This window comes from Falco cherrug, chromosome 10 (assembly GCF_023634085.1).
Source record: "Falco cherrug isolate bFalChe1 chromosome 10, bFalChe1.pri, whole genome shotgun sequence".
In the NCBI taxonomy this organism is placed as follows: domain Eukaryota; kingdom Metazoa; phylum Chordata; class Aves; order Falconiformes; family Falconidae; genus Falco; species Falco cherrug.
Window position 1 is genome coordinate 19,360,567 of NC_073706.1, and position 12,384 is coordinate 19,372,950.

Genomic DNA, 12,384 nt, shown 5'->3' on the forward strand with positions numbered 1-12,384 from the left:
CGCCCCTCCGCGGGAGAAGGGCTCGGGGCGGGGGGGGCGGTCGTGTGCGGGACCGGGCTCCCTTCCCCGTCCCCGCAGCCGTGCGGGCAGCAGGAGCGGGGGCGGCCCGCGGGACTAGAGATGCCGGGAGAAGCCTCCCCCACCCCGGGGAGCGGAGGGTTCCCCTCCGGCTGCCGGTGCGGCGGGCGCGGGGCTGAGCCGCCGCCCGCTCCCCGGGGCTCCGGTTCTGCCGCCGAGGGGGAGCCCCGAGCGGAGTCCGGGAGCCACACCGGGCTTCCCCTCCCGCTCCCGGCCCGCCGCTCCCGGCCGCTCACCTGCCGCCGCCCCGGGGCCGTCCCGGCGGGGCAGCGGCCGCTCCCGTCCCGTCCCCGCCGCCGGCAGCCGAGCCGGGGCGGGAAAGCGGGGGTTCCGCGCCCCTCTCCCCGGGGAGCCCCTCTTATTGCCGGCCGAGCGGCAGGGGAGGGGGCTGGCTGTGCCAGAGGAGAGGCGAGGACAGCCCCCCGCCGCCCGCCCCGCACCGGCCGGCCCCCGCTGCCCGCCCGCCCGGCTCCGCGCCTCCCCATCCCTCCGGCCGCCCCTCCCCGCTCCCACCTCTCCTCTGCCCCGGCCCCTGCCCGCGGGGGGGGCGGGGGGGGGGGGGGCAGGCTGGCACCCCCCGCCCCCCGCCCCCCCCCCCGGCCCCGCTGCGGGGCGGCGAGAGGAGCCGCTCCGCCGCACCTCGCCCCGTCCCCCCCCCCTTCCCCTCCCCGGACCCCCCCCGGGGACCGGGCTCTCGGCGTGCGGCGGCGGCGGCTCTGTACGTCGGGAGGAGAAGAGGCGAGAGGGCTGGGACCGGCAAATGGGAGCCGTAGCCCCGGTGCGGTGTGCGGGACCGCTGCCTGCCTGCCCGGGAGCCCCCAGCCACGCAACCCCCGCCCCGGCCCCGCGCCCGGCCCGCATGGAGCTGCGAGCAGGTAGGACCCCCCCGCCGCCACTAACAAAAGCCGTGCGGGAGCCAGAGCCGGGGGGTGAAGGGAGGGGGAAAGCGGGGGGTCCTCCCCTCCTGCCCGGCCGGCAGCACCCCGGGGACACCCTTCCCTGCCCTCCCCGCCCGTCTTCCGCGCCGCCGGGGCTCGGCTCCAGCCTCCCCACCTCTGCCCGGCGCCGGGACCCCGGGGCTGGCGGGGAGAGGGGGGGGGAGGCCGGGGGGGGGGAGGGAGGGAATGAATGGAGCCCGCTCTTGTGTACAATTACATCAAATACATTCTTGAAAGCAACCTGGTTCTGCTTAACACTTGAATTTTGGAAAAAAAAAAAAAAAGTGGGGGGGGCTGTGGAAGGAAAGAAGGGAGGCAGCAGCTTGGAGAGGGTGTATGCGAGCTCGCGTTTTTTTATTCTTGCATTCCTGGACACCAATCAAAAGAGCAAATCAAGGGAGGTGGAAGGGGGAAAGGCGGCGAGCGAGGCAGCCGGAGCGTGGTGCGAACCCTGCACACACTCACACACCAAAAACCCACCCAACCCGGACAGCTTTTTTTTCCACCTAACACCCAAGCAAACACAAACCAAAACAAATAGGGGAGAGGAAAAAAAAAGAAAAAAAGAAAAGAAAAAAGGAAAAAAAAGAAAACCCAACCAACCCAAACCAAAAACCAACCCCGAGCGTGCGCGAGCGAGCAAGCGAGCCAGGGCAGAGGCGAGCAGGCGGGCTCGGCCGGCCGCTCGGGGCGCGGAGCAAGAGCCAAGCTCCCGCTTCGGGCTCCTCTGCCCCCCCTCTGTGCCTTCACCCCCCCAACCCCACCCTGCACCCCGACTATGCTAAATGTTGCTGGGGAGCTCTCAGGTAAGACCGAGCCGCTGGGTGCTGCCGGCCGGGGCCGGGGCGGGGGGCTGCCTGCGCTCTGCCTGCCATGGTTTTTCCTTTCTGAGCCACTGCTGATTTTAATTTGATGTGATTAAAACGTCTGTCTGGCTTTGGGATTGATTTAAGACTTTCCCCTCTCTAGGTTTTTTTTGTTGTTGGTTTTTTTTTTCCCCTTTCTCTCGTTCCCTCTTTTCCATGCATGTTTGTGATTACCAGGGAGGGAACCGCCGCTGAGCACGGAGAATTAAACCCCAGGACTGACAGAGGGAGGAAAATGAAAGTCGCTGGGATTTGGGGGGGCAGGAAGAGTTATTTTTCCTGCCCGGGGCTGGATTGTGGGGCTTGACTCGGGATGTCTTTGCTGGAGCAGGCAAGATTCCTCTGGGAAATGGCAGCAGGATTTTGGGGTGCCGGGGAAATGTCCCTTTCCGGAGGGGACTGTCGCCGGGGCTGCAGCCCTGGCTGCGGGTCGGCTTTGTTCCCCTGGCCCGAGCAGCTGCCTTGGGAGTCCTGGGAGAGCCGGGGTCGTTGGGGGGCTGGCCGGCCCCACAGCACACCGGGGTCAGGGGCTCCTCGCCTAGAAAGGACGGGGAAAATGCTGGAAAACACCCTTAAAAGGTCAAACTGTGGGTGCCGCGAGGCTCTCCGGGCTCTCACCCGGCGGGACTGCGGCTGGGGCAGCATGAGGCAGGCGCCAGGTTTGGCTCCAGCTCCCGTGGTGCCGGTGTGACGCAGGACGGGCAAAGCGGGGCGAGCGCCGGGGAACCGGAAAAGCGAGGCCGGGATCCCCAGCGGCTCCATCGCCCTCCCTCGCCCCTTCCTCTCCCCCTTCCTGCCTGCTGCCGGGACGGTGGACGTGGCCAGGGAGCTGGTGGCATGACCAGAACCGGGGCCTGCGGTCAGCGAGCGTCTAACACCAGGATGGGAGGAGCTGTGGGGCGAAAGCCTGGCTGCCACCAGCTGCCCAGACCCCACTCCCCAATTTGGGGTATCCCCAGCCAGCGGCAGCCCAGCCTACCAGTCCCGGCAGGGCTTGGGGACACTTGGCAGCACCGGTGTCCCCGTGCCTATTTAGCAGGCTGCGCGAGGGCACGGTGGCGGCGCACATCTGGGCTGCATTAGGCGCAGCCCGTGAGCAGCCTCCGAAGGGAAATGCGGAGGGCTCTGCTTACAGGGCCAGGCTGGGGGGAGATTTATGCCCTGCTAAGTGGCACAGAGCTCCATAAATCACCCCCCCGGCCCCGCTTCTACCTGCCCGGCCCCCAGGGCAGCGCCTGTCCCCCTGTGCCACTGGCACCCCACTACCCAGCAGAGGGTCCCTGTGGTCCTGCACCTGCCTGCCAAGCACCGGCACCAGTGCCCTGGCAAGGCACATGGGGATGCGCTCACCCCGGCACAGACGGGACAGCAGCCGGCCCAGCTTGTGCCAGCAAACCACCGGCCTGGCAGCACTGTGGCCCTGGGTGGCATGTGCGTGGGTGACAGGGGTGTCCTGGGCTTGGCCAGGGTGCCCGAGGGGACATGGGGCTGGCTTGGGTGTCAGGACGTGGCTGTCCCCAGTGGGCACAGCCATGCAGAGCTGCTGGTCCCACGCTAACCTGGCCAGGCAGTGTCCCTGTGCCATGGTGGTGGCTGCTGGCCGGGAGATGCCGGCGATGGTGTAGTTCTGGAGGCGCCAGGGGATGGAGAGGAATGTGCCACCAAGGGCTCCACAGTGCCACGTGGGCCAGCACTGGGGTTCCCCTGTTCCACCAGAGGGGGTCCAGCCTGGCTCTGGGGCTGGGCTTGGTGAAGCACCCAAGAGGGGCGCCCGGGGAGCTAGTGGTGAGCAGCCTGTGGGTTCGGGGGGCTGCATGGCTCCGTGCCCTGTGCCGGGAGGGTTGGGAAGGCAGCTGGGGTGCGTCACATGGCTCATGGATGCCAGGCAGCACCAGCAACGGTGGGTGCTGTGGCTGTGCCAGGCTGGCCGTGCGTGCGGGGCAGCAGGGTCTGGTTGGGATTAGGGGCCTGTGTCCCCCTTGCCGGCGGGGGTGTTTCCATCGTGGCGCTGGCTGGAGCCGGATGGGAAATCCAGGCCCAGCTAATTACGGCCTCGCTGGAGTCTCCCGTACGCGGCCGCATTTATAAACACACGGAGGAGACAGGATGTAAACACTCAGCGCTGTGAGCGCAGGCACGGCTGGGCTGGGGGGGATGCGGGGCTGTGCTCCCACTGTGCACCCCCCCCGCTCCCGGCCCTGCACGCACCTGGCACAGCGGCTTCACTCACCGGGAACCGTGTGGGGACGAGGGAGCCGGTGGGCACCAGGAGCTGCAGGCAGGGGTGAGGCAGGGGCTGCAGGCAGGGCTGGTGGCGTTTGGTGGCTCCCGGAGAGCTGGGATGGAGCTGTGGGGCTGGGAGCAGGCAGCTGGTATCCCATGGGATGAGATGGGGATGCCACTGCAGTGGCCGTGGCTGCTGTTGGGGAGCAAGGACACATGTGTCCCTCCCATCAGTGCTTGGGGACTGCTCTGTCCACGGATGGCTGGGTGCAGGGCACACGCAGAGTGTGAGCATCATCACGTCTTCACTGTGCTGGCTTCACAGGGCTGCTGCTGTGTGCCCTATGCCGCAGCGTCACCTCCCCGGCCATGTCGGGGTTAAATACCAGCAGCCTGGGGACACAGAGGTGTCTGTCCTTGTGCCCTTGAGCATCACCCACTCCATGACCCACCCAGTGGTGGGCAGAGGCTGGCTGCCACGTTGGGCTGTGAAACCACCTGGTGACAGTGCATTGGGAAGGGTTAAATGCTGCTGGCCGGGTTGCAGGCAGCCGGGATGGGAAGGTGGCCACTTCGAGGGGCTACTTGGTCCTCAAGGCCATGTTCACGCCTGGCCACCATGGGACCTCCTAGGCTGGGCTCTCCCACAAGCACTGGGGCTGGGGCTATGGGGTGGGATGGTGTTCTGCTCGCTGCTGGATGCTGGCCCATCAGATACGGCAGCTCCCACCGTGGTGCCGGGGGGCCCGGAGGCTGCAGTGCGAAGGTCTCCCCTTCCCTGCTGCCACCCCCACCCCCGGCACTGCTTCACAAGAGGGTTTCGGGAAAGCGGCTCTGGGCGGCTTGTGGTTGCTCCTGACCTCGGTGGCTCTGCCCACAGCATGCCCAGGGAACAGCTCACCCGGCACCGTGGCTGTGCTCCCGCCTCAGCCACTCGCCGGGAGGTCTGGCCAGCACTGGCCGCCTGCGCCGCCGAGGAGGTGGGTGGCTTGCAGGAGGGCAGGGGTCCCATCGGCGTGACTCTGTGCGCATCCCGTCCCTGCTGCCACGTGTGCAAGGGATGCTTGTGGCACTGCTGGTGTGCCCTGCCACCAGCCACAGCCCCTCAGCATCGGCAGCGTGGGTGTCATGGCGTGCTGCTGGCACTGCCCAATGGAGCCGGCGGGTGCCCGATCCCATGCTCCCGGCTGCCCCGGCTCCCCGGCTGCCCCCAGGGCCAAGTGGGTGACCCCGGGCAGCCACGCCATGAGCTGCTTACGTGGGCTGGGAGCATCCTGGCCGGGCTCCAGGGCCGGTTTTGAAACCCTTGGGCTCTTCCTTTCCGACGTCACGGGGATCCAGCTGTGCCGGCCCGCGCCTCCCTCCTCCCCGCAGGGCCGCCACCGCTGCCATTGTCTGTGCCGGTGCCCAGACATTTCCCTCTCGGCACCGAGCTGCTGTGAGCGGGGTGGGAGAGGGAGAGCGGTTGCTCCGTGGGACACCCAGCATGGCTGGGCCACCACTGTGTCACAGCCACCATCACTGCTGTGCCACCCGCACCGCTGTGCCATGGCCATGTCTGTGCTACTGCTGTGCCGTGGCCACCACCATGCTGCCCGCATTGCTATGCTGTTGTCATGTCTGTGCCACCAATGCTGTTGTGCTATGGTCACCATCACTGCTGTGCCACCTGCATTGCTGTGCCATGGCCACTGCTGTGCCATGCCTTGTCTGTGCCACTGCTGTGCTGTGGCCACCGCTGTGCCATCTGCAGTGCTGTGCCACCCATGCTATGCCATGGCCATGTCTGTGCCACCGCTGTGCCATGGCCACCACTGTGCCACCACCACGGCTGTGCATGCCACCATCTCCTGTCCCCCAGCTGTCCACCTCCCCCAGGGACCTCTCTGTCCCCTTCCTCCTTCATCCTCAGCCTCGTGCTGCTCCACCCTGTGCCCCGGCCACCTGCCCAGGAGCTGCCGGTGGCTCCATCACCATCACTTTGCTGCCAGCCCTGGCCCCCCCGCACCCCCCAGCTTGGCTTCCCCGGCTGTGTTTGGTTTGGCCACGGCAGGACCAGAGCTGGTGTAAATCCCACGCTGGAAACTCGAGCCGTCGGCGGGTGAGGGTCCGGCCAGCCCAGCAGTGCAGGGGCTCGGCCAAAGCAAACAGCCGGGGGCGGGTGAGTCACCGCAGCATCACTCCCACCCCCCTCCCACCACCCGTCCCACGCATGCTTGCACACACGCAAGGCAGGACAACGGCATGCTCCACGCGCCGGGGCACACCAGCACGCCAAGGCCTGGCCGTGGGCAAGCGGCTGCACGTGCCCACCGCGGGGCACAGCTGCGTGTCAGGGTGCCCGCACATGGCTGAGACGCCTGGGGTGTGCGCACGCTGTCATGTGCCATGTGTCACACATGGGCACGGCATGTGACACACCATGAAGGTGTGTCACATGCACATGGTGCATCACACACTTGCTTACACAATCTGTCGTGCATGCATGGTGTGTTGCACACTTACATGGTGTGCGGTGCTGAGACGGTGTGTCACACACCTTTGCCACGCGTCACACGTGCACAGTGTGTCACACATCTGCGCACTGTGCATCGACATGTTTGCACAGTGTATCCCACACATGCACTGTGTGTCACACACCTGGGTGGTACATGACAGTCCTGCACAGTGTATGGCACACCGGTGTGGCATATTGTGTACCTGCATGGTGTATCGCACACCTGCACAGTGTGTCACACATTTGCAGGCTGTATTGCATACCTACAAGGTCCATCACACACATGGTGTATCACCCATGGACCCATATCACCCACTACACCCACAGGGCGTATCCCAGGCGTGAGCAGCATGTTGCACGCTCGCAGGCTGTATCCCAGGTGCAAGCAGCGTGTTGCACACCCTCAGGGTGTATCCCAGGTGTGAGCAGTGTATTGTATGCCCGCAGGTTGTATCCCAGGCATGGGCAGTGTGTTGCACGCCCGCAGGGTGTATCCCAGGTGGAGCAGCATGTTGCACGCCCACGGGGGAGTTGCCCACCTGCACGCTGCTGGGAGCTGGGCATCTCCCCATGGCGAGGGCTGGCGGGTGCAGGGGCAGCCGGGTACCCGCTGCAGCAGGGTTGGCGTGGCTGGAGCTGGGATGTCCCTGAGGACCCTTGTGCGTCACCAGTGCTTGGCTGCTCCTGGGTTTCCGAACCTCCCAGTGGCTCGTGACGGGGAGTGGTGACGTGCGAGGGCACTGTGGGGCTCCCGCCGGCCTCGCCACCCGGGGGGCTGCCGCAGGGCCTGCCCACACCGGGAGTCCCGCCGAGCTCTGCGGTGATGAGCCGTGCTGGCAGTGGGTCCTCCCGGCGGAGGAATTGCCGGGAAGCCCGGCTCTGGCGTGCCGGGAGGTGCCAGTTGGCCGGGAGCATCCTGGCCGCGGGCCGTGACCTTTGCACAACCGCTGGCTAACGGAGCTCGTAAGGCCACCCTGACGTCAGGGGCGATGACGGGGACCCGGCTGGTGGTTTCTGGCAGCCTCAGCAAAGGTCACCCCATGCTCCAGCCACTCCTCCGGGTCCCTGTCCTGGCCCCTGCTGTTCCCCAGGGCCCCTTGGAGGGGGTGAGTGGGGGTCTGCACCGGGGCAAGGGCTGCTGGCAGCCCCATGGGATGCCCAGCCTGCTCCGGCATTGATGGTGGGTGAGTCGCCATGCCCAAATATAACCCAGCTGTGCCGTCCCGGCGGGAGTGCCGTGAGCCGCGCTCGCTCCAGACCATATAAAGGATTGTTGCTGCAGCCCGCGGGTGGGAGCGCGCAGAGGGGAGCCCGGGCTCGGCGGTGCTGGCGGGGTCAGCGTGGCAAGGCGGGGGTCCCCGCTGCACCGGCTGTGCCGGCAGCATTGCTCTGGGCTGATAGCACTGCCATGGCTGTGCCAAGGCATGAGCTGCCCACTGCTAGGGATGCTGAGCTGCCCTGTGCCCATGGGGATGCTGACCTGCCCGGTGCTGGGGATACTGAGCTGCCCAGTGCCAGGGACAGTGCTGAGCTGCTCTGTTGCAGGTGTGGGTGCCCCTTAACCCGCTATGCATAGCCCTTCTGTGCCTCAGTTTCCCCACTTGCTGGTGGCTCTCCCCACAGGGTGGGGTTGCTGGTGGCGCAGGGAGTCCTACAGGCACTGTGCACAGGCACTGAAGCCGATTGCGCTGGGGGTCCTGCCCACAGCTGGGACATCCCTGTCATCCCAAGCTCCGGGATGGGATGAGGTTGCCCCCTGCTTTGTGCCCCCCTGAGGCGCCATGTCTCTGCAGGAGACTCTTGGGGGATCTTCACCTTCCTGTGCGCCGCGCTCTGCAACCTGCCGGCGCTGCCCGCCCTGAACTGCACGGAGGAGCTGGGTGCTGGCCAGTCCATCCAGAAGACCTACGACCTGACCCGCTACCTGGAGCACCAGCTCCGCACCCTCGCTGGCACCTACGTGAGTAGGGGCTTGCCCATATCCCTGTCTGCCCTCTGCCCTGCCCCATGGCACCGGGGGGGTTGCGCTGTCCGTCCTCCCTGTGCCCAGCTCCTGCCTTGTCCAGGCTCCCCAGAGCGGGTGCACCCCACCAGGGTCCTGTGCCCACCTGCTCCCTGGCACCATGCACCCCACCAGTGGGGTACCCCCCAAGGCGTGGTGGCACAGGGCACATGAGGAGCCGGCATGGCATGGGGTGGGGGGCAATGTGGGGCAGTGCCAGGCTGACACCTGTGGGATGGGGAAGGGAGCAGGTGCCCCCTTGCCACCAGCCAGGGACCCCCCTGCCTGCACATGGTGTGGGCAGCACAACACCAGGGTGAGGGTGTGTGTGCGTGTGGGAGTGTGCCTGCATGCACGGGGGTGTGTGCTGGGGGTGGCTGCACATACGTGTGTGCCTGCATTTATGTCTCTGTGTGTGCACTGGTGTGCTGGCACATACATGTGTGTGCACACATGCATCAGTGTGGCTGCATGCATGTACCTACACATGTGTGTGTGTGCGTGCATCAGTGTGGCTGCATGCATGCATGCCTGCACACATTTGTGCATTGGAGTGTCTTCCTGCATCCCTCCACGTGCATGTGTGCTTGTGCATTGGTGTGGCTGCACGCCTGTGTGCCTACACATACATGCGTGCACGGGCTTCTATGTGCCTACACATACATGCATGCGTGTGCATCGGTGTTCCTCCACACGCGTGCCTGCACACACAAGGCATGTACATGGCAGCCCATCTCCCTGGACACGCATGTGCCACAGCATGCCCTGCAGTTGCCGGTGACGTGTTAGCACTCAGGTGCCCTTGCCCAGTGCCAGCGGTGCCGGTGCGGCCCACCCTCCCCGGGGGGCTGTGGGTCTCCCCTGCCGTGCCTGGCTGCACCCATGCCGGGGGCCAAGGAAATGTCTCATCGGCTGAGGGCAGGGGCCCGGGAGCCGCCCTGCGCCCAGGGTGCAGGCAGGGGTGCAGGCATCTGCCTCTCCCTGCCTGCCGGCAGCACCGGCTCATGCAGAGGTTCCCCGTCTCTGCCCTGACGTGCCCCCAGTGCTGCCGGCTCAGCCCCAGCACGTGGGGTGCCAAGTGATGATGAGGGTGACACTGCCGTGGGCTGGGTGCAGGGGGGCTCAGCCCCACCGATGGGAGCCGTGGGCATGATGAGCAGAGGTGGGGAGATGGAGGGGTGTGATAGGCATGGGGACGTGGGGGTTGGGGACATGGGAGAGTGGGAGAGCTGGGACATGGTGGGCATGTCCACCTGGGGGACATGGGATGTGGGCAGGAGGACATGGAGATGGGGGACATGGAGAGCAGGGTCATGAAAGGGAAAGGGGACATGGTGGGCATATCCAGCTGGGGGACATGGGATGTGGGCAGGAGGACATAGACTGGGGACATGGGGACCATGGAGACTTGGGGCATGATGGGTATGTGTGACTGGGGGACATGGAGAGTGGGGAACCTGATGTGAAGGGGGTTATGATGGGCAGGGGGACATCAAGACCAGGGGTGAGGGGGACGTGTCCAAACTGGGGACACAGAGACCTGGGACGAGGGGGACATGGTGTGCAGGGGGACATGGTGTGCAGGAGGACACGGAGACCTTGCGACATGGAGAATGGGGGCATGCTGGGCATGGGGACTTGGGACGTGGCAGGCAGGGTCTACGGAGACTGGGGACACAGCGGCAGCCCCGACCCCATCCTCAGTGCCCCTCGTGGCACTCCCCAATGCCTGACAGCCTCCCCCCCAACCTCTCTACCTTACAGCTGAACTACCTGGGTCCCCCCTTCAATGAGCCCGACTTCAACCCCCCGCGGCTGGCACGTGCCGAGCGGGTGCCCAGTGCCACGGTGGACTTGGACCTGTGGCGAGGGTTGACCGACAACGCCCGCCTGGCCGCCAACTACCGCGCCTACAGCCGGCTGCTCTGCTACCTGCGGGCGCTGGACGGGCAGGCGGGCACCGCCGAGCTGCGCCACCGCCTCGGCCACTTCTGCTCCAGCCTGCAAGGTTTGGTGCTCAGCATCGCTGGTGTCATGTCTTCCCTCGGTTACCCCCTGCCCGCCGGGCCTGCCGGGCCCCCTGCGCCCCCCGGGACCCCCATTGCCCCGAATGACTTCCTTAAGAAGATGGATGATTTCTGGCTGCTGAAGGAGCTGCAGACCTGGCTGTGGCGCTCAGCCAAGGACTTCAACCGCCTGAAGAAGAAGGTGCCGCCTGCCGTGGTCACACTGCGCCTGGAGGCGAGGGGCTTCTGAGCCCACCCCCCCTCGATGTCCCCCCCTCCCTGCCTCGCCGGGATGGGGCTCCTCACCCCGATGGGCCACCACACATCCCCACTGCCACCTCGCTGTGCCTTGCGGGATGAGGCTCCTGATCCCAAGTGCCACCAAATACCACCCCACATCCCCCCCTCCATCACCAGTGTGCCTTGAGAAATGGGGCTCCTCACCCCAAGTGCCACCAAAGACCACCCCACATCCCCCCCTCCATCACCAGTGTGCCTTGAGAAGTGGGGCTCTGGACCCCAAGTGCCACCAAAGCCACCCATGTCTCCTCTCCATCACCAGTGTGCCTTGAGAAATGGGGCTTCAGACCCCAAGTACCACCAAAGCCACCCACATCCTCCATCACCAGTGTGCCTTAAGAGATGGGTCTCCTGACCCCAAAGTGTCACCATAGCTACCCCACATACTCGTCATCACCTTGCAGTTCCTTGAGAGGTGGGTCTCCTGACCCCAAACTGCCACCAAAGCCACTCCACAATCCCGCCATCACCACACTGTGCCTTAAGGGACAGGGCTCCTGACCCCAAAGTGCCACCACAGCCACCACACACCCCCTCTGTCACCATGCTGTGCCTTAAGGGACTGGGCTCCTGACCCCAAAGTGCCACCAAAGCCACCCATATCCCCTCTCCATCACCAGTGTGCCTTGAGAAATGGGGGTCCTGACCCCAAAGGGCCACCAAAGCCACCCCACGTCCCCAGCACCTGTGCCCTGAGGCCAGGGTTGGTGCCACCACGGTGTCACTAGTGCCATGATGTGCCCGCCCCCCCGGGGGTGCCCTCTCAGGACTGTCTCCACACCCATGGGGCTGGGGAGGGCAGCAGGCTCCTCCCCCTGCCCCAAGGCACAGATAAGCCCCACCCCTACGGGTTCCAGAGTCGGTGCAAGCCCCGCCCACCCTTGAGAAGGACCAAGCCCCTCGAACATAGGAATAAGCCCCGCCCCATGGCAATAAGCCCCGCCTCCTCCCTACAACAGGCCCCGCCCTCCCGTGGATCAAGCCACCTCCTCCGTTTTGCAGCAACCCTGCGGCTCGGGGGCGGGGCTCTGGGCCTCAGGGGCGTGGCTAGGGGCGGGGCCACTGTCCCACCACGTCTATGAGTGTTTATTTATTGGAGATGTTATTTATTGGGGTATTTATTGCAGAAGATCTATTCTTGTATGAACGAATAAAAGCCTTTCTCCAGCGCCCCCGCCCCACCCGCGCCACACGGCGGGGGGGCCCAAGGAGCCGATGGTGCCATCAGTAGGGGCCAGAGTGAACGGCCCCAGGCTCTGAGCTCAGTGTGGGGATCGGGGTGTCGCCTGCTGTGTGGGACGGTGGCAGGGTGGGGAGCCAAGACCCCCCCAAGCCCAGGTAACCCCATCTTATGCCCCTCCCTCCAGTCATGCCTCCCCTGCCCCTTGGCACCCTGAGCCCAGGGCACCCCCCACCCTGGGAGCATGCAGCCCCCCCCAGGCACTGGTACCCCTTTCCTGGTGCCCTTGACCGT

The 12,384-nt window shown here is 65.9% G+C and overlaps 1 protein-coding gene across 1 annotated transcript; it reads left to right on the forward strand.

The window, feature by feature from the left end:
- The first annotated feature begins 839 nt into the window (after positions 1-839).
- On the forward strand, positions 840-12,369 carry CLCF1 (cardiotrophin like cytokine factor 1). Its single transcript, XM_055722672.1, has 3 exons — positions 840-953; positions 8,396-8,562; positions 10,369-12,369. Exons 1-3 carry the CDS (start codon positions 938-940, stop codon positions 10,858-10,860), a joined length of 675 nt encoding a protein of 224 aa, XP_055578647.1. The 5' UTR covers positions 840-937; the 3' UTR covers positions 10,861-12,369.
- Positions 12,370-12,384: the final 15 nt, after the last annotated feature.

Bases quoted from the DNA above. Each gene is read 5' to 3' on its own strand.
- CLCF1 (XM_055722672.1), top strand. The intron at 8,563-10,368 runs GTGAGTAGGGGC...TCTACCTTACAG, and splicing joins GCACCCTCGCTGGCACCTAC to CTGAACTACCTGGGTCCCCC.